This window comes from Semicossyphus pulcher, unplaced genomic scaffold (genome assembly GCF_022749685.1).
Source record: "Semicossyphus pulcher isolate SPU_LCO1_2020_fin unplaced genomic scaffold, fSemPul1.0.p SCAF_18, whole genome shotgun sequence".
Lineage (NCBI taxonomy): Eukaryota > Metazoa > Chordata > Actinopteri > Labriformes > Labridae > Semicossyphus > Semicossyphus pulcher.
The window spans coordinates 24886025-24907994 of record NW_027211691.1 but is presented as its reverse complement, the minus strand read 5'-3'; the positions used below and the strand labels follow the sequence as shown (position 1 = coordinate 24907994).

The following is a 21970-nucleotide window of genomic DNA, read 5'->3' as shown; positions in this document are numbered from 1 at the left end:
AATATTCTCTAATTAACGAAGAGAAGTACAAAAAGTGTTGCAACCGTCCCCAGTCTCCCCTACTTCTGTCCCTTACGAATGCAACACGTTAAATGGAGGCTTTATTCTTGAATCTGAATATTTATTGAACCACTACACCTGAGAAACTGCGTTATTCCACTGCATCACCTCGTGCACTGTGCATGCTGCAGCCTGGTTGTGTGTATGTGCGTCTTCGCGGTCCTCCTGAGCTCTGAGTGGTGCTGTCTCGCCTCTGCCTCCCTGTGAAATCTGCCTTCCATTGCATTTCTCCACCAGCGGACTAACCAGGCCCCTCGCAGCCGCTACACAGGGGCCCCGAGCCCGGCTGATTCCCATCGTAGACCCGGCAGGTGTGACTCTGGTGGTTCACCGGGGAACGGGCTGGCAACGTAACCCCTCCGGATGCTGGATTTACGGACTGCTCCGCGGGAAAAGCCCCGGGTTGTGCTGAAACCCTAATCAAAGTGCGACACACACAAGCCCATGCACAACACACACGGGCCTGCTTTACATTGTAACTTTGCGTTTTTGCCTCTCTGCGGGGGCTAAACGCAGATAATCAGAGGTGAGGCTGCTGAATTTATTATCCGGGGAGGGTGACGCGCACTCCACAGCAGCTCCTGCGCTGTCAGACGAGGAAGTGAGGCTTCTAACACGCCCATTTCAGCCTGTCGAAGCCCAGACCCGTTCATCAGATAACAGCAACAGACTTTATAAACATGCGGTCTCTCTCGGATGGACGACACCGGGAATAACCTGCTGGACGACGCGGATATCAGGGGGTAGGTGACGGAACGAGCTTTACGCAGCACGCGGACATGACAGTTTCTCAAAATGTTTTTATCGTGAGACTTCTGCTCTGTGAAGGCCTGTCTCCATCTTTTTTTTTTTTTGATAGTCACATGCATGATCTCTGGCCTAACTGTCACCGACCTGAACTGTGACTCATTACTGTCATCGTTAGCGTGTGTGAATACAGTGAGGCTGCTTGGTGCAGTTAACAGGCTGCGGGCCAGATGTCAGCATCAGCCCGCCGTGCGTGGAGTGGCACCTGCTTGCGTGGTGATGTTGCGTGAAATTAGCTGAGTTCAGGCTGCAGACTGGGAGCCCATTTGAACCAGAAACCTGCTATTAATACGATTTTCGCCGAGTTTGCGCCCATCTTCATGTGTGGCAGCTGAACTGTGAAATAACGTAGAGTGCATTAGTGACATTTGGGCTTTCCTCTTTGTGCATGGAACTCATTTTCTGTTGATCATGACTTGACAAAATCTCTATACAGTGATTACAAAGCAGTCTCAGTTGGACGGTTGTTAATTAGGTAATGCACAGAAATTATCTTGCAGCAGTTTTGCTTATAATCAATAAGCTGCAGGTGTTTGTAGAGCACAAAGATCAAAAATTAACTTCAGATGTGATGATTTTCTGATTTCTTTTATCTTTTCAGCATAGAAACTAGTTTTTGAATTTGAAGAAGTCACCGCGGGCTTTGGTGAGTTTGTCATTGTTGTTTTTAAAAAGATATTCGGTTTACTACAAGAATAATCTGATGCCGCATTTAAGGAGGAATTCTTTGCAAATCTGAGCGTGAAACTTTCTCTGTAAGCTATTAATTGATTACAACACACTTTAAATCCATTTATAAATATATTATAGCTAGAGCCCGACCGATATATCACTAGGCCGATATTTGTTTATTGGAGATATATTGGTATTGGTAAATATATCCTCCGATATGATCCAATGTTAATATATGAAATTTTGCAAAAAATAAAACATTATAAGATGCCTGTAAAAGTGTAAGGCAGTGTCAGAATGTGTGTTAACAGGCAGGAGGCGCTGTAATTATAGTTTTAATTAGTTATAATTATATTTCGACATGTGGACCTGACCCATAGCGCTTTATACAAAATGCAGCTGAAGAAATGTGACAGCCTCCTCACTCGTGGTTACAACTATAAACCAGCACAAAGATGACAATTACCAACATATGCAGAACATATGTTCTGAAACACTAACAGAAATGATCACTTGTGTTTTGGAACATAAAACTGCAAACTTAACAAACTTCTCAGTCAGCACTGGGCGGCAGGCATGATGGGAAATGAGGACCGTCCCTATCGCTGGCAAAGTGCACATCACAGCTGAGCAGGGCAGCAGACGCAGCAGACCGGGAATTTTTTACTCACTAATACCGGAATCGGCATCAGCCCCAAAAATCACGCATCGGTCGACTCTAACGATAGCAGCTTACGGCCTAAACAAAGTGAAAGGCCCTCCCGATCAATGACGTAAGAGCCCAACAGACACGCTGTATAAAACACATGGAGGAGAAGTCACAATATCTTTAAAACTTCATTTTTAAATGACGAATCATCTTTGCATCTAAATGTTTGTGTCTTATTCAGTTGGTGGGATCTGATGTTATAGTGCAGTGTTTGTTTATGTCCCTTTGAGGCCGCCGTAGTGAACTTTTTTTAGTTTATAACATCAGAAATCTCACAGTGGATCTCAACATGTCTCTAAATATGTTTTCAAACGATTATATTGTAAGATAAATATCGTTCTGATTACACCGAGACACTACACCTCACAGTGAGAACGTTCTGGAAGAGAGGAGGGCTGCAGCTTATTTCTTTTTTCATCATCAGTTCATCTTTATATTTTCCTGACTAATCGGCTGATTATCTGGTCGATGAATTGTCAATAAATTTCATTTTTGCCGAGCCAAATGAGATGTTTTGACTTGCATACTTTGTCAGATCAACGATCCAAACTCAAAGATATGAAATTAAACCTCACTTGATGACCTAGAGAAGCTGACATTGAAGTATTTTTGGTGCTTTTTCTCCATACGTGACAGAAACCCCTAATCATATACCTGCAGTGGCTTCAGGAGATAAATAGAAGTCTGCATCATGTCAGAGTCGGTACTGTAGCTCCCTGTAGGATGAGTTTTCACTCGTCTCTGCAGCGTCGGGTCACATTAGCTGCTGCCATGGCTCTAATGCAAAACACACGGCTGAGGTGGATAGTGACGGTGTCGAGTGTCAGTCTGCAGAGGGCCAGGAAAGGTACAGTTGGAGGTGCGCTCTGAAATTTTAGTGTAGTTTTTGTTTTAACGTAGAAAAAGGAAAATAAAGGGGTTAGAAGCAAATGTACTTTTTGTCCCAGTGTCGGTGGAGTTGTGGCGTTCCTTCCATCCGGATCGTTTGGTGTGAGGTGGTCAAAGAAACTAATTCAGTCTTTCTTTCATCTTGACGTTATCATACGTTTTTACTCTGCAATAAGAACATCATCAACAACCAATAAGAGCGCTCTCTCCAGCACCAAACAGGAAGCAGGAAACCAGTGTTCTCACTCTGTGTGGCACGATGGTCGGACGCTTGCTTGCTGTTAGCAGAAGGTGTTAGTGCAGCAGCGGTCAGCCACGGTGAGCTGGTGAAGTAGAAGGAGACAATGCCTCGTTAGTGTCCTGCAAGCCCTTTATTAGAGCTCCAACTAACGACTATTTTATATTCGACGAGTCATCAATTATTGACTAATCAGATAATGAATTGCACAATGACTTAATGGCTCTTATTTAGCTTTAGGAGGAAGAGTAACAATAAAGACAATAACTATGAGTTCTTCATCCAAAAATAGGATTTATCCTGATGTTTCCTTCTGATACAACAGATCAATAAAAAAATCCAACATCAAGTTTTTGCCCATTTAAAACCAACGACAGACAAAGTGCTGATATAAAAAATACATCATATCGACCGCATCGTGCCTTCTCTTCAGATGCTCAACGTGCTCGCGTGATAAGCGAGGTCGGCTTTACAGATGCTGCAGGCGATCCTTTTTGTTTACAGCATTGAGGCTGAAATGCTTCCAGACTTTACAAGTTGTAGGACGCGATGGTGTTGCATCAGCCGCTACCATTTTGCTATGTTTTGTTTACCTGTTGCTTCCTGGTTCTGTTTTGCATGAACGACTCTCAGCAGAGACGGTAAAGGCCAGTTCAGAGCAATGATTCGCAACGAGACTGGATGCAACTGCCAAAAGAATCCTCTGACATCTGAGCGTTCACATCAAAGCAACAATGACACAGCTGACCATCTCCATAGCAACGACGCACTGACATACCCCACTACTTCTGCGTTAATACTTTAACGTTAGTTAACATGAATTAACTAGCTGGATTTCTGTTATCGTTATAAAAGAAGTGGATGACAGTGACAGCGACATGCTCACAGTGTTAGCTGTAACACTGATTAATAAACGGCGAAGACAGAGAGTTTGGAAAGAGAAGATCTGGAGCGTCTTTGGCGACTGCAGCGCCAGAGACAGGGTGCCTACGCCAATTTATGCAGCTTCCTGATTGGCTGAAGTGAAATAGCGACATCATTCAGTTCTAAAACTGCATTTGGAGATTTGACAAGTCAAATCTTCTGCAACTCCAGACAACGGCTTCAGACGCTCTGCAACTAACCAGCTCACACCGCTGCAACTTTCTCTGCAACATTCTGAAACCGTTTTGTTGCTTTGCGAATCATCGATCTGAACTGGGCTTAAGGATGTGAGACAGATAATCTCAATAGGAATTTAGTAGAAGTCTTGTAAAAACCAAATCTTCGTCTTTGAAAAATCTCATAGTCTGTGACTTTGACCTCAAAGCCTTTATGTATGAGGGTGTGAAGTCTCAGATGATGTATGAGGGTGTGAAGTCTCAGGTGATGTATGAGGGTGTGAAGTCTCAGGTGATGTATGAGGGTGTGAAGTCTCAGATGATGTATGAGGGTGTGAAGTCTCAGGTGATGTATGAGGGTGTGAAGTCTCAGGTATGGTCGGCAGTACAGGAAACATGTCTGAGCCTCGTTAGACCCAGATTTAAATCAGCAGCAGACGTATCAGAGGGTCGTGTAGTTAGCAGCTTGTTACAGTGTTTTGATTGTAGCTTTTCAGGCCCCAGTTTAGATAATGAAGTGATGACATCTTTACACCCAAAAGGTCAAAGGTCAAAGGCTAATGTCTTGATTATCTGTCTGTCTCTTGCAGTGTGCTACAGCATTGAAGGATGGACCGGGAGCTGCTACGTCAGAGCCAATCAGAACACGGAGAGGCCACCAATGGAAACAGCCCTCAGACTTCCCCCACCACGGCCGACCCCTCCACTCCTACGACCCCCACCCCTCCCCGGCTCACCCCCAACCCCATGCTCCTGGACTCCCCTGTCCCCACGCTGACGCCCACCACCTCCTCCCCTCCTCCCCCTCTCACCCCTGCTCCCTCCATCACCACGACTCACATCCCAAAGGTGGCGTCAGCTCCATCTCCCCACGTCCTCGTCCCTGCTCCCCCTAAACTCACCTCCACTGCCGCCCCTGCCCTCCGCACATACTCTCGCCCAATTCTTCCCTCCCCGGCGGGCGTCTCCAAAACATCTCCCACCAAACAAACCTCCTCCTCCTCTTTTCTCCCTCCTTCCTCCCCCTCCTCCTCCTCCTCCTCTTCCTCTCCTGTTGTAGCCAGCACCACTTCGCCACTCCTCTCTTCTTCTTCTTCTTCGTCTTCTTCTTCTTCTGCAATGCATAGCAGCACCGCCACGTCCACCAAGACCTCCACCAGCCTGACCAACGGGAACACAAGGCCTGTGTCCGCCTCGACCTCCACACCCATCACGCCCTTTCACACACCAGCCAGTCCACCTGGCCGACAGGTAACTCACACACGTATTATCATTAGAAGCCCCCCTTAAAACTGTATGATCACGTGACACGACCACATGTGGTCGGGGTTCAGCTAGACGTTTATTCACAAAGCAAACGAGGCCGGAGACGTGTAACCTGAGGCCGAGGATGTGAAACTGTAACCTCGAACAGTCAACGCAGACAAACTCTGACCCACCGAGCAGGAACTGTCTCACCTACACACGGTGTGTGTTTAAGCTTCTTGATCAGCTGTTACCTGCGTTTAAAGGTCAGCAGTGATCAGGGTAAACCTTCAAATTGAACTTGGAGCACAGGGTCTCTTTACTCCATAGAGGAACACACACACACACACACACACACACACACACGCACACACACACGCACGCACACACACACACACACACACACACACACACACACACACACACACGCACGCACGCACACACACACACACACACACACACACACACACACGCACACACACACACACGCACACACACACACACACACACACACACACACACAATCATTACACACACACACAATCATCACACACACACACACACACACACACACACACACACACACACACACACACAATCATTACACACACACACACACACACACACACACACACACGCACACACACACACACACACACACACACACAATCATTACACATACTGTCTTGCTTTTCTAGGAAATGTAACAAGAAGATGTTCTTGATCAAATGCTGTTCCTGATTTGCTCCTCTCCTCCTCTTCTTTCCTCTCCTCTCATTTACCCTCTCCTCTCCTCTGCTCTCCTTCTCTCTTCTCCTTTCCTCTCCTCTCCTTCTCTCCTTTCCTCTGCTTTCTCTGTCACCTCTCCTTCTCTCCTTTCTGTTCCTCTCCTCTGCTTCTCTCCTTTCCTCTTCGTCATTTTCTTAATTCTCCTCCTCCCCTCTTCTTCTCTCCTTTCCCTTCCTCTCTTCTCCTCTGCTCTCCCTTCTCTCCTTCTCTCCTTTCCCTTCCTCTCTTCTCCTCTGCTCTCCCGTCTCTCCTTCTCTCCTCGCCTTTCCTCTCCTCTCCACTTCTCTCCCGTCTCTCCTTTCCTCCTCATCTCTCCTTTCCGTTCCTCTCCTCTTCTCTCCTATCCTCTCCTCTCCTCTCCTTCTCCCACCCTCCCTCCTTACCTCTCCTCTCCATCCAGGTATCACAGACTCATCCTGTGGGCACACCTGGTCTTGTGCGAGCCAATCAGAGCCCGTCCCCTGTCAGGCAGAGGGTATCCCAGCAGACCTTGCTCCTGGGGAAAGGTCTCAAAGGGTCTGGCCAAGACCAGGTGCTGCTTAGAGCTCAGATGGTAAACATAGAAACACACACAAACCCACATTTACATTTAGACGTCCAATCCCATTGGCTGCTGACAGCAGAGGGAGAGCCGAGCAGAGAGATAACCAGTATTTAAATTACATATGAAGGGAGAGCAACAGGGATGATACATTCAGGGTATGTAGGAAATACAGACGCTGAAAACAGACATGTGTATCAGGGGTTTGATGAGAAAAAACAAGAAAAACAGAAGAGAGAAGACATCTGCAAAATACACAGATGCTTTTGTATGATTAGAAAATAAAAGTAATAATAATGTTAACAATGTTTTCATATGTAAATGTCATGCTTCAGGATAAATCTCTTGAAATGCACCTTTTAAATGACTGTAGTTCTAAAGGAGGGAATCTCTGCTGTGTCTGTAAAAAACTAGAACAAAGAAAACAACAACAATAAAATACTGTAAATAAAAAGAAACAAGTTAAGGGTATAATAAGTAGGATTTTCCTAGAAAAATAAAATTAAAATAGAATATAGACTACAAATATAATATAATATAAATCATCACTTCTGGGCCTCTTTACATGTGTGTTGGCGAGTGTGTGTGCAGACCCTTGTGAGACCCTTCCCTCTGCATCTATTCTGTTGTTTTGTTTTGCACGGGACGTTTTCAGGAGGGGCGCTGTCGTGGTTCCCTGAGCCAATCACAGCGTACAGGTGAGTGTGGGCGTGGTTCAAATTAGCAACTGGGCCTCATTCACCAGGTGAAAGAGCGATGCAGAGTTGGCCTTCTTTCTGTTGGACAGGTAGGTGCCTCAATCCGGGTAGGACAAGCTAACCAGCGGTTAGCATGCTAGCGCATCAGTAACCGTGATGCTGTCGGTGTTAGCTCAGCGGGGTGGGCGTCTTCTCGCACGAGAGAGTGAGCGTGAGCTTCTGGTGACGAAGAGCCCAGGAGGAGGGGCTCAGTCTGAATGTGTTGTTGACAAAATGCAAAGAAAAAATCCTACTTATTATACTTATTATACTATAAGTGTAAAAATAGGAGTGAGTAAAACAACCCGAGAGAAGGGAGAGTACCAAGTGTGTTAATCCGCCGCAGTAAATAGTTCTGTTCCCTCATGTTTCCATGAAACAAACTACAGCTGCCACATTTAAGGACATAACCGAGCCTTTTGAAGAACGAATGAATGAAATAAAAAGTGGTTTTATTCAGCGCAGAGGTTTCAGACACTCACACACAAACATATTTATCTTCAGTGCTTCAGTGTGCTCCTTTAACTCCTGCTCTCCTCTTTCTGCTTCCTCCTCTGTTTGTGCTCTGCTTTTCTTTCCCGTCTCTCCTTTTCCTCCTGCAGCTGATTCTTACGTCTGCTATGCGACCTGCCCTGTCCTCCTCTTCCTCCTCCTCCTCTTCCTCCTCCTCTCCTACTTCCTCCAACCCTGCCTCCGCTCAGGTGAGGAGCCGAGCTAATTTGACTTTTCCTGTGTGCATGTTTGAATATTTGCCTCCCTTCCTTAAACTTTTTATGTTGTTTTTTTGAAATGCTTGTCTTACTGCAGCTCCATATAAAAGTAGCATTAGTGACTGTTGCAAGGCTGTGATTGGACAATCACCTGTTTGGGGGAGGGGTTTAGCAGAAAAACAAAGAATGTTTTTTAGATCTAACTGAGCATCTCTCTTTCTGTCTCCCCCTCTCCTCTCCAGCTCCAGAGTCTCACCCTGAGGCCTCCTCCCCCCGGGACCCTCACCATCCCCCCCTCCCTCCGCCTCAAGCCCCCCTCCTCAGCCCCGCCTCCCCTCTCTCGCCCTCACGCCCCCCTCTTCCCCCCTCTCAGACCGCGGCCGCAGCCCAGCACCACGGCAACGGAGAGCCTGACCACGCCCAGTCGCCACCTCTCCGTGCCCCCGCCAAGTAGGTCCCAGACGGGTAACTATTCACGTGATAATGGTGCACGACTTTAATCACCCTCTGGGCTTTATTCAGGGTTTATATTGAGCTTTGTTAAACACGAGTGAACTGCAGGAATATCTACACGGCCAGGGATGTTGGGGAGGGCAGAAAAGTCTGCAAATATATCAGAACAGTAAAAGAAAATCTAAACTGCATTTAAAACATTATCTTTAAATTGGTCCAAAATAAAGTGATTAAAGTAAAGTTAGTTATGAACTCTTTTTTATCATTCAAAGTATAGAAAAGTTGTGTTGATGATGTCATTATTGCACCCGAAAAATGTGCAAACAAGGCCGCATATAAATTCAGCAGCAACCTGGGGCTCCTGAAACATACAAGAGAGATTAACATGCCACCGAACGTGACGTGACATTCTGCAGTGAAGAGTCCAACACAGGGAAACATAACAGTTATTCGGCTGCGTTTTTACGCTGTGCAGTGTTCATCAGCCATAATCTGACTGAAACAAAAGTACATCATCGTGACGAAGGCAGTCTGTGATGTTTACATCGAATGTTTTCATTTGTTCATCCTCGCCTCCTACCAGAGGAATAGATGATGGATGGAATTAACAAACAGGGGTAGCAGTGATCGCATAGTCAGCGACCGCTCAGCTAGCGTCATGTCTCAAGTCAAATCCAAAGAGGGTGGGAGATGATTACCAGAACAGAAAGCAAAAATAAGTATTTCTGCAAATTAAAATGATTCCTTAGATGTGTTTTTCTTTAAGTATCGGACAATTAAATAATGAGGCTCCCTTTTCTCGCTCTAACCGGTCAGGAGGTTAACGCTAACCTACAGCAAAAAGTGTGGGAGAGGAATATTCAGATTTGCTGCTTTTACATTTTTTCAATCCTCCAGTTTTATCAGCAAAATGAAAACCTCGTAAAGACAACCTGTGGGGATCAAACATAAAGCAACAGGTATGAAGTGAACATTAAGATGAAGGTGATGAAAGAGGAGACGCTTGCTGCCAACACCCTGAATCAGAGTCTGTCCCTGGGAGCTGTCAGAGAAGCCTCAGGTGTTTCAGGGTTGGTCTCAGAGCAGATTACAGCCGAGCAGCTGGGGGTTTAGTGTCTCCATGACTGCTGGATCCACCTGTGGGTGCATCACCTTTAAAAAAAAACAAACAAAAAAAAACAAAGTTCATGGCTTTTTCTGAAACCAGAAACGGCGGTAATATCATTCCGTTCAAAAACACCAGACTCCATTGACAAAAGCAGTCAGAAAAAAAAGAGTCTATGATCTACCACTGCTGCAATCAGTTAGTTTATTTGTGTCACTGTGTGGCGTTGGTGTATTAACAGGCCAGTTTTAGATCCAGCTCAGCATCTGTGACACAAAAAAACAGATCTACACAAGTGTAGACAAGTAACTTACCTGCATAGTAAAATCACTGTTTTGTCAATGGAGTCTGGTTTCTTTGAGGGGAGCAACGTAACAGCTGTTCCTGGTTAAAATAAATCATCTTCCTCTGTAACACAAAGGTCTATCTCTGTAGGGATCCTTTCTGTCATGTTGTCACACACTTAGAATAACAATCTGAGCCCGTCAGTCAACAAGAAGAACTTTTTGGAGGATTAATCACTGCTCTCTCCTCTTCCTCTCTCTCTCCCTCTCCTCCTACAGCTCTGTACTCTCCGGTCCGAGCCGTCCCTCTGAGACCCAGACTTCACTCTCCAAACGGTCACAGAGCGTCCTCGCCACGGCAAACCTCAACCTTCCACCCGATCGCTGCTGCCCCCGCCAGTCAGGCCTCCATCGGCAGGCCGCTGACCGGGCCGAAGAGATGTCCATTAACTCAAACCATGCTCGGGCCCGGCCAATCACAGCACGGCTCATTATCCGTGACCAACCCCATGTCTGTTTCTTCCCATTTCGAGCGCTCGCCTTCTGCAGCGAGGCAGCTGCAAATCATCGCCCTCTCCTCGGGCCGCCAGGCACAACCTGGCACGTACACCCACACTGTGCAGTCGCCTCCTCAAATCATAGAGTCTCCTGAGCTGTCCGGCCAATCAAAGAGGACTCTGAGCGGTGAAGACATGCTTCCTCTTCCTCTGAACCCAAAATTGCCAAAAAACACCTCTCCTCTGTCCTCGCCTCCATCCCTCCTGAGTCCTGCGTCTCCTCCGAATCAGGCGAGTCATCAAACACAAACTCTGACCCAGAAAGGAGAGATGAAGGAGAGCAAGGAGCAGCGAGAGAGACCACGAGGGGTGAGACAAGGAATCAGAGAGGACGGGGGTGTTGTGAAGGACCTAAAGGTGCAGAAAGACGACCAAAGAGAGAAAGAGAAGGAGGAGAAAGCCAGGCTTTCACCAGAGAAGGAAGTAAGCCTCGTCAGTCAGAAACAGATACAGGAAGTAGAAAGAGGCAGAGGGGAAGAAGACATGGAAGTAACAGAGGAGGGTGAGAGTAACAGAGGGAGGGCAGAAAGAGGTGAGGAGAAAAAGGTGGAGGAGGAACAGGAAGGAGAGACCGCTATGGACCAGTCTGAGAACCTGAGCAGTCAGATTCTCCAACAGTACCAGAACAAGGATCCAATCCCAACGCCTGATACCGCTAAAGACTCCGTCGTGGAGCTGAAACCCATCCTGGGTCTCACTACAGCTCCAGCTCCTCTCCCAGTCCAGACCCCAGCTTCAGTCCCAGTGACATTACCAGTACCAGCTCCAGTCCCAGTAACATTACCAGTACCAGCTCCAGTCCCAGTAACATTACCAATACCAGCTCCAGTCCCAGAGGTCTCTGTCCACAGTCAGAGGCTACCAGAGTCTCATCGGGATCTCCAGCCGGTCGGCCAGGAGGACTTCTGTGAGAACATGTCAACGCAGTCCGACAACCAGTCAGGTACCTCCAACCCCACGTCTAGGGATGCACGACATTATCGGCATATATATATATATATAGTGTGTATATATATATATTTTCTGCCGATAAAACAACGCTTCAATTCTGCCTAAATGCTCGACGACTCCCTGAAAAGCTTCACGTAATGCTATGACATTAACTCGGCACAAGTGTGTGCGCACTGCCTGCGCAGAGTTATCAACAATATACAAATAAAGACAAGTCACAGAAACTCGAGCTGATGAACAAGTTAAACCAATTTCACAGCTCTTAGCTAGCTAACAGTTAGCTCACACTCTCCTCATTTTACCGACTTAACATCAAACACGCCGAAAATACACTCGCGGCCAAAGCCGACGCTAACAGAGAGTAACATAAACATCAAACTTAAATATTCACGGACGCACACACGATAAAAAGAGCCCGTCTGCGATCACTGATGTCTCTGTAGTAGGTGCAGTAAACAAGTCCGGGCATGTCTCCCTCACTGCCGTGTTTCGGGGGGATGCTGCATTCAGGTGCGCTCAGAAATGTGAGCGATCAGACGTGTGACCTTTCGTACGCCTCTTCTGTTAGGCGTGAAGAAGGGTGCAAGAAGAGTTTTTGGTCACTACAATAAGAGTAGGCATGATAATCAACTCCACTACAGGGGAGACTTGATGTTCTCTGCAAAAAACATGAGCCTAATATATCGGTATCGAAACCGGAAAAAAGAGTTGGAATTTACGGCATAAAAGTCCAATATTTTGCATCCCTACTCAATTTTTCTTACCTTGACGTTTCAAAAGATTTTACCATAAGCATTTAAGAGCTTAAAAAATCAGAACAAACTTGTCTGTGTGTCTCACTGTGATCACTCTCTTTCCTCGCAGCACTGTCCAGCCTCTCCTCTCAGTCTCCCCCCTCCTCGCCCTTCATCACCCCCTCGGCAGAGAACCCCCCTCCCCTCCTCCCCGCTCAGACCGCCCACCCGACCGACCTCAGCCTATCACAGCGCGACACGGAGAAGGTCGACAAAGCGGCCGAGGAGTCGCAGCAACTTACCGGAGCTGAAACCCAGACAGAGCCCCTCGGCCAATCAGAAGACGAGTCCGACAGCTTCAGCCAATCGCTGAGCAGTCCCTGGGAGCCGAGGGTGTGGCCCGAGGGACAACAGGTTCTCACTCACCTGGTGGAGGGATTCGTTATACAGGAGGGGCTGCAGCCATTTCCTGTACGGACACACACACACACACACACACACACACACAGTTACAAACCATCTCAGTACTTGTATTTAAGTACCTTTTTTCTATCCTGCAGGTGAACCGCTCGTCCCTCCTGGTTCCAGAGCAGGTGACCAAACCACAGGAAGTGAACGGGACCAATGGGAAGGCAGCGTCGCCTGTGATGGACACAGTGAAAAAGGCTGAGCACTCCACAGAGTCAGAGGAGGAGGAGGCTGGAGACATGGACGACCAGGAGAACAGTAAGAGTCTATAGAGCTCAAATGATTCATCAGTAATTAGAAGTGGTGTTTGTGAGGCTTTGGACTGTTGGTAACAACAAACTATAACATATGTTAACTGATATTTAGGTGTAAACGATCAGTAGGTTCTTGAATGTCTCCAGTAGATGTTCATCCTGCAGCAGTGAAACAGGCTGTAACAGCTGCAACATAATCCTTGATGGGTCAAAGGTCGTCCACTAAAAGTTCTTGTTGTTTCCACCGACAGGCTCAGATTGTTATTCTAAGTGTGTGACAACATGACAGAAAGGATCCCTACAGAGATAGACCTTTTAGTTACAGAGGAAGAGGATTGTTTTAACCACAGACAGACGTTACCTCTACTGTCCCGAGCGACCAACAACAGCCTTGTGCAGCTTGAACTGCTCTGAAATGAAACCCAGTTGAATTTGTTTGTCTCACACATACAGGGTCGGCCCACAGGGACAGGACGGTGCTGCACTGTCAGTTCTGTGGGAAGAGAGGTCACGCGCACAACTTCATGCGGTCCAAGCGCTTCTGCTCCACTTCCTGTGCACGCGGGTGAGACCTCATTTCATTGGCTCCAACGCACAAAGCAACCTTTGTTCTGTGTGACCTAAAGACGTTGTTTCTGAGAGGCAAGGTTGTTCATAAAGGTGTTGCTGTCACAGCGGCGGTGCTGACAGGATGTGGTGTGTGGCCGGTGTAGACACACACAGGTGTTAGGAGCAGATATGAGTGTGAATCAAACGTTTCTCCCCCTCTCTGCCCTCCCTCTCCCTCTGTCTGCCCTTCTTCTCCCTCTGTCTGCCCTTCTTCTCCCTCTGTCTGCCCTTCTTCTCCCTCTGTCTGCCCTCCCTCTCCCTCTGTCTGCCCTTCCTCTCCCTCTCTCGACCCTTCTTCTCCCTCTCTCGACCCTTCCTCTCCCTCTCTCTTCCCTTCTTCTCCAGGTTCAACGTTCGTCTGACGAAGCGTCTGCGGGCTCTGAGTGCAGGCAGCCGGTCAGAGAGGCCCCGCCCAGTGCTGAACAGGGCGGAGTCAGTTCCTGGAAAACCTCTGTTACTGCGGCTGGTAGGGACCCTCAACTCCCAGAATCATTAGCTGTCAATCTAACTGTTCCCATTTATTTAGGCGAGCTAAAATACTTAACTTTGTGTTCAATAGATGAGTTATATCTCAGTAAGAAATGGACAGGCAAAATGTGTTAAACTTAGAAGCTTAGTTCAGTGTTCTTCTCCAAAGCTGACGTCCAGTTGAACTTCAGCCTCTTGTGGCCAAAACGAGTATTACACCTGCTAAGACTTTTATTTTACCGGATGGCACGAATAAAAAACTAACTTAAAGAAAACATCATAGCAAACTTTTTTTTTAAAAGCTACTCAAACTTTTTCCACATATATTTAAATATGAAAAACAACCGAACTTAATGAAATGATCCAAAAGAACTTTAGAAGATCATCCAGGCAAAAAATACAAGTTCTTAAATCATAAACACAGAAAAGGAAACGATTTAGATCAGTCGACTTCAAAAATGGATCACTAGAATTTTAATTTTGCCTCTCTGGGCTTCCGTACAGCAGCCGAAGTATTTTTATCTTTGATGTTAAAAGAATATGTAGACGATTATTCTCACCTACTTTTATTTTGGTAAGATTTGAAGGACTTTTAAATTCATTGGAGTACGGTAATGGAGTAGTTTGAAGAGCCTGCATCCTCATATATTAAAATTAAGGATGAACTCATCCGTCTCACCTGAACCGCCATGTTCAGCATTCTTTTTTTCTCACATCTCTCTCCAGCCTCGTGACCTCTGGAGCGCCGGTCGGCGAGAGAAGGAGGGAAAGGAGAAGGCAGCGGCTGCAGAAGAGGAGGAAGAAGAGGAGGAGGAGGAGGAGGAAGAGGACATGGAGGCAGGAGGAGAGGAGGAGGAGGAAGAAGACGAGGGTGGGGAGGAGGATCCTGCTGTTGCCATGGCAGGCAGGATGGAGCGCCGGGCGGCACGGAGAGCGAGGAGGGCGTCCGCACCCGCCCTCACGTCCTCTACGCCCACGACCACGTTCAAACCCGCCCCCTCCCAGTGGAGCGTGGAGGAGGTGACCGCCTTCATACACACCCTGCCAGGTAAACAGTCACACACACACACACACACACACAGGAAGAGATAAAACAAATGCCTCACATGTGGAGCTTCTTTAAATCTGGCAGCCTCCGTTAAAGACGTCAGTTTGATTTATTAAAACACTGAAGCGTCGTAATCGTCAGCAGATGACGGGGGGGGGGGGGGATTCTCATTCAATTAAGTATTTCACAAAACGATGAGATTAACCGCAGGCTGAGGTAACGCACATACTTCTAACCACAAGCTGTCAGTGTGAGCGACATCACTGTGCAGGGAAAACAAAACACAGTGAAGCTCGGGTCTCATTCCCAAACTCGACTCGGTGCAAATCCGAAGGTTCAGACGGACGATTTTATTGTGTCAAAATAAACTGCGATTTCTCAGATTTGTTTCAGCTCACGTAAACAGACTCTTCCATTTGGATCTTCTGAGTTAGGCCTCATTCTGAACGTTGCATTGTGTGTGATCTGCTGATACAGGCTCATCGTGTGGACGTGCTTTCATTGCATTCTGAATTATATCTCAGCTGTGTCAGTCGGTCGACCAGCCTAAAGATTGCATGTCCCGAGTTAATCAGAGCATCACCTCCTTCAGGCAAACAGGAAGACTAGTGGAATATTTATTTTCCTTATGCATCTAGACGATCCAAGTATTTGCAAAACCTGGAATATTTTGTGTCCGTAAACATCATCTTTGTCACGTTATTGGAAGCTGGATTTTGTGCAGCTTTTAAGGCGACATCCACACCAATCTCAGAACCCACAGGCTTTCCCCTGATGATGATGCAGCCTCTGTGAGCGACGGCCAACTTCTCACAGCTTCCTGTGTGGCCAGCAGTTAGCGATAGAGGGCTGAACAATTTGCTGTATGTGCGCATGTGCAATAGTCGCATCGCAGGACCTGCCTGTAAACTGCGAACACGCGACGCTGCTGCCGTCACAGATCATGTCGGCGGGATGATCGAAGCAGACGCTCCGTTACACGAGGTGGCTTATAAATGTGCGTATTCCCGTTATTCGCGGCACCTTGTCCCGGTGCAACAATTTTTGTTCCTCTTATTAAGAAATAAAAATATATAGAGAGCCTTAAAAATATAGCAGTTCCCCTTTAACTCCTCTCTCTGTGATGACCTGTTCCAGGCTGCAGCGACGTGGCCGAGGCTTTCCGGCTGCAGGAGATCGACGGCCAGGCTCTGCTGCTGCTGACCGAGGACCACCTGATGACCAGCATGAACATCAAATTGGGACCAGCTCTCAAGATCTGCGCTCACATCAACTCGCTGAAGAACCAGTGAGCGGACAAACAGACGGACGACAAAAGAGACGTAGAAGGAAAACCGGAGAAAAAGATTTGGGAAAATTGAAGGCGAATTAGTTGTTTGGAAAAACAAAAGCTGACACCAAGGATGACAGAACAAAGTCACAAAAAGAGTTGAAGGTAATTTATGAGATTTTAAATCGAGGAGTGGCCTTAGAGGAGGTGGAAGAAGCGTGAAGACACCAGAGGACGTTTGATCCGTTCGGTCCTCTGACTGTAGCAGGAGAGCGGGGGGGTTTTGTAACTTTGTGTACATTTTACATGCAGCTGGAGAGTGTACATTTGAAGCTATTTCATGAAGGATTTTGAACATTTAATATATAAAATTTGTCTATTTAGTTTTTTTAGAACGTGACGTCAATGACAAATCTATCCAGTAGCTAACATAACCAGTGTGTGTAAAAAAACAATAATAATAACGATGAAACGTAGACTTTGTAAGTGATTAATGAAAGTTTAATGTTTTATATCACTATATTCTGGACAGAAACATGTCTGTGGATTAAAAAAAGTCACTATCAGGGTAGAGACTGGTGTCTTTAATCGTCACATTTTTATGGTATCCTGCTTGAAATTATTTAATAAATGAATAAATAATCAAAATGATGTTTGATGTTGTTTGAATGAGATGAGGTCGTTCGGCAGGATGGAGACCAGCAGGGGGCCACAGCGAGGCAGGTGAGTGCTCCTGAAGACTAAGTCTGTGTTTTATGAGGATAAATGTTTTGAATTCATACCATAAAGTTCCTTCCGGATACTTTTCCAGATAGAAAACATCTAATGTGCGCATGCGCACAGGTCAGTCGGTATCTGCTGCTCTGATGGATTTATGTTTTTTATTTTCTCTTTTGAGTCTGTCTGTCTGTCTGTCCATGTCTGGTTTTGGTTAGGATCTCACACGCGCTCTGATTGGCTCAGAGTTTGCACTGATGGGTATTTTTCACCACACCCGATGATAAATCTTATTCTAGGCGTTTTTCTGCTGATCAGCTCGAGACGCGCTGACGGGACGCAGCAGGATAACTTTTGAATTTTCTACTTTTTCTGATCTAAAATTCATTTTTGGAAAAACTTTTTTTGTTTTTTAGTGAAGACTGCAGAGAGCTTTCGCGATTTTACTGAAATATTACTTTAACCGAGCAGAGAAGGAAACTACTGAGCGTTTTTAACGACCTTTTCATTCTCTGGAACAATAAACAAAACTTTATAAATCATAAAACTGACAAGAGAAAAAGTAGAAAAAGTTAAACACTGTAAACTCTTTTGAAAAATCCCGCATTTGTAAGAAATAGAGATTTTGTCTTTTGGAGTTGAGCGCGTAAAAACGCACGGCTGCTCCATGGCGCACATGTGCAGGCAGATCACCGGCAGCGCGGCGAGCTGCGCGGGCTGGGTCGGCATCATCGTCGCCACGGCCACCAACGACTGGGTCCGAACCTGCGACTACACGGTGGCCACGTGCGTCCGCATGGAGGAGCTGGGCTCGCGGGGACTGTGGGCAGAGTGCGTGATCTCCCCCGCGCTCTATCACTGCGTGGCCCTCAACCAGATCCTCACCCTGCCCGGTGAGACAGACACTCACATCACATCACATCACATCACATACCTGAAGTACTTAAAGGAGTGTTTAGTATTTGTACTTTCTTTGCTTTGGCTCTCAGTGCGCACAGATGGAGTGCAGAACATTAACTCTTGGGCTGTACTTAAGTACTAATGTAATGTGTAACTTGTAACTTGTGATGAACTTTTTAGCTACACTCCAAAAAATCTCAAAGGCAAATATTTTACTTTTCTAAACATTTTTCTGACAATTTAAGTTGCTTTTCAAATGATCTTTTTTTAAACCTTTCGGTCCAAATGTGTTGATTTTAAATGTTTCTGATAAACTAAACGATTAAACATTACTATGTTTAATTCTTAAACTTAATAAACTATTTAACCCTTCGCTGGATTAGCTATGAAATGTACTGGCACAAAGCTGTAAACAGGGCTGTGTTTCTGCTTTTAGAGATACAAACAAACAAAATGTGATGATGTTGAAATATATGTCATTAATCCTGACACATCATATGTTACAGAGAGAGCCTGACAGGGATACAGTTCACCGCACTGTTAGTTTGACTTTTTACTTTAACGGAGTTTATCTGACACATTCTTTTACTTAAGGAAGGCTTTGAATGCAGGACTTTTACCTGTATTTTTTTACAGTGTGGGACGAGTACTTTTACTTTAGCTCAGGATCTAAATATTCCTCCAGCTCTGACTGCGCATGTGTGAGTGTGTGAGCGCATTCCTGACTGTAAATGTCTGACAGAGACTGCCCGAGATAAGCAAACACATACTGCAGTTATAACCCCCCCCCCTCTCTCTCTCAGCCTACGTCCAGACGTCCCGCGCTCTGATGATCTGCGCATGTCTGCTCGGTCTCCCCGCGATGCTGCTCGTGCTCATGTCGATGCCCTGCGTCCGGCTGCAGAATGACAACTCCGCCGTCAAGCAGCGCCGCGCGAGGGTGGGAGGCGTGCTCTTCATCCTGATGGGTGAGGACACAGACACACACACACACACACACACACACACACACTCATCCCTGCTGACAGGTGCATACTTGACTTTGATATTTGTTAATGGGGTCAACACCTTGATATTCTATTCGAGAGGTCTAATTTCGAGTTTTTGTAAATATTGGAATTATATTATTTGTCTTTGACACTTTTCTATGCACATAAAATATCTTAAAGCATCTCGGCGCCCCCCTGTGGTACTCAAAGACACGCTGGGGAAACAGTATTTGCTTGGTTAGCAAAGGGCAAATCACAATTTTAGCTGGTGCGAAACAGACTGTAAACAAAATGTACTTGTATCCAACTCCTCACAGTAGGAGCAGAGCTGAACAAGACATTTTGCACGGCAGCGACAATCAATCACAGGTAGCCCCGCCCTAAACCCTCCCCTGCTTTCTGGTCTGTGTGACTCTCAATGGGAGCATCAGTGACTAAATGAACATCATGCTGTGTTGAAGAAGACTTGAAACTAGAGACTGAGACCATGAACTCATTAGGAACATGTTTACTGAGGGAATACATCAAGAGAGAAGCAGGACCGTTTCCTCAGGAGTCGCCCCCTGCTGGACATTAAAAAGATCAAAGGCACTTCTGCTTTGGCTTCAGTTTGAAACAAGAGGCTGGTTTTGCTTTGGAGGATAGTTTTTATAGAAGGAAACTGGAGTTTTGGTTAGTTTGGATTTTGTGAACTTATTTTGGTTTTCGAGGACGGTCGTTTGAGGATGCACGTCGGTCGGGTCTTTCCCAGCTCTTGCAGGAGGGAGGAGGGGGTGGAAGGAGGGTCAGGGTCTGTCCGACCAGGCCTCATCCTGACTGGGTTTATCTGTCAGACTGGCCTGCTTCCTGTGGGAAGAGAGGTACTTCCTGTCAGCAGCCTCAGGGACAGGCAGCCAGATGGGTCCAGACGTACAGAAACTCCTGCAAACGGTGCTTCAGACCCAGATGTTACTTCAAATGTTTCCCATACTGTTTCACTCAGGTCTTTAATACCTCCTCTGTATCTCCTGTCCCGTCTGTCCCAGCTGTGTGTGGCATCATATCCACCGTCTGGTTCCCGATCGGCGCTCACCAAGAGGATGGTCTCATGTCGTTCGGGTTCTCGTTGTACGCCGGCTGGGTCGGCTCCGCCCTCTGTCTCCTGGGCGGCTCCGTGATCTTGTGCTGCCACAGCACCGACCCCGGGACCCCGAGCAGGGACAACAGCTTCTACTACTCCAGACAGCGGGGCACGGCCACGCCGCTGGACCCCCCCGCCAACCACGCCAAGAGTGCACGAGTGTGAAGATCCGCCTCTCTGTTCGTCTTTTAACAGACTGTAGATCTTTATAATCAAACATGAATCTTTCTGTTTACTTTTAACTTCAAGTGATTTTTCAATATGTGAGTAGGGTCGTACATGTAGGGGTTTAGTGCCTTGCTCAAGGGCAGCCAGGAGTCACTTAAACGTCCTCTGAGGTAGAACTTTAATAAAACATCGTTAAGCAGAGCAGAGAGAGCAGTTTTTATTGTATTTTCACTGAATTTGCTCAATTTCGATAAGCTAGAGTTCTGCACTCAGATGATATGTTTGCCTGTAATTCAACTCGTGCAAAAACAACAACCTTAAGTCGCATTTCCACCAAAGGTACCAGGAACTTTTAGTCCCAGGAACTATTTTTCAAGACACTCAAATGTTCCTTGAGCCGGCTGTTTTGTGCGTTTCCACTGCGGTCTAAAGACTCGGAAATGTAAGTTGAATTATTCCAAAAGATTCCAGACACAATAAGCGCCTGCTGTTTTACGCATACTTTTTCGGAACGACAGCAGATCAATAGCATCCTGTTTGTTCAGTGATTTAAATAAAGTGCTTTAAAGGGCCGGGATTTGGTTGTCATCTCTTGCTCCGTGAACGTGTCAAAGCACTATCGACAAAAAACATGCAGGTTCGAGGCTTCAGAGTTTTTAAAGTGAAAAGTTGCAGGTACTCCAGTAAATCAGATTATTTAGCGTTGCAAGCCCCAGCCCCCAAAGTTCCTGCACTTCTGTAAAGTACTACCCCTTAATGTAAAGTCTTGCTGGGGGCAGAATCATGTCCCCAGAACCTAATTAAGACCCTGGTCCCTGTGGTGCTCGTGCACTCCGGAGTTCCTGGAAAAGGTTCCCGAAAGTAGCCGTGGAAATGCGACATTAACAGCTTTAAACTAACGAGGATCAGTTTTACAGGCCGACACGAGTATTTCTGCTCTTTACACTTTTAGTTTTGTTTCATTCTGTTTCCTTTTTGATTTTTCATGATTTGAAAAAAGATAACTTTTGTCTCATTTAAGATTTTGTGATCAATGTTCTTGTGATGATTATTATTCCTTAAACAGCATGAACACATTTCTAAAGTATTACCCGAAGCTCAGAGAATTCACATTTTTTTGTTGAAATGATCTGCTCTTGTTATCTCACTTTGCATATTTCAGTATAATCACTAATGTGTATCAAAGTGTACCTGTATTGTAAGGTTTTTGGATGGTGCTAAAAAAAATAAACTATTTGAATTAATTAAAGTCTCAGTTTAAATAATTTCACTCAAAAAGAGACATTTATTCCTAAGACATAAAAGTGAAACGCCCGTCTGTTCACACGTTAACACAGTTTGTAGCTGCAGACACTGAAACACTCCTCACTGTAAACAAC

General features: G+C 46.1%; 2 protein-coding genes across 4 annotated transcripts; both read left to right on the top strand.

Moving 5' to 3' along the window:
* Positions 1–306: 306 nt before the first annotated feature.
* LOC138595575 (polyhomeotic-like protein 3) lies at positions 307–17329 on the top strand. Of its 3 annotated transcripts, none has more exons than XM_069666877.1 (12): positions 307–803; positions 5065–5725; positions 6909–7061; positions 8389–8487; positions 8739–8946; positions 10618–11838; positions 12711–13051; positions 13141–13306; positions 13756–13867; positions 14257–14377; positions 15106–15427; positions 16565–17329. In XM_069666877.1, the coding sequence occupies exons 2-12, from the start codon at positions 5084–5086 to the stop codon at positions 16717–16719; spliced, it is 3540 nt and encodes a 1179-aa protein (XP_069522978.1). In that variant the 5' UTR covers positions 307–803; positions 5065–5083; the 3' UTR covers positions 16720–17329. The 3 variants fall into 3 exon arrangements, with proteins under 3 accessions (XP_069522978.1, XP_069522977.1, XP_069522979.1); XM_069666876.1 differs by having other exon boundaries at positions 8739–8961; XM_069666878.1 differs by lacking the exon at positions 8389–8487 and having other exon boundaries at positions 8739–8961.
* Positions 17330–18081: 752 nt separating this feature from the next.
* cldn11b (claudin 11b) lies at positions 18082–21803 on the top strand. The gene is made up of 3 exons (XM_069666901.1): positions 18082–18307; positions 19118–19282; positions 20329–21803. The coding sequence occupies exons 1-3, from the start codon at positions 18082–18084 to the stop codon at positions 20586–20588; spliced, it is 651 nt and encodes a 216-aa protein (XP_069523002.1). The 3' UTR covers positions 20589–21803.
* Positions 21804–21970: the final 167 nt, after the last annotated feature.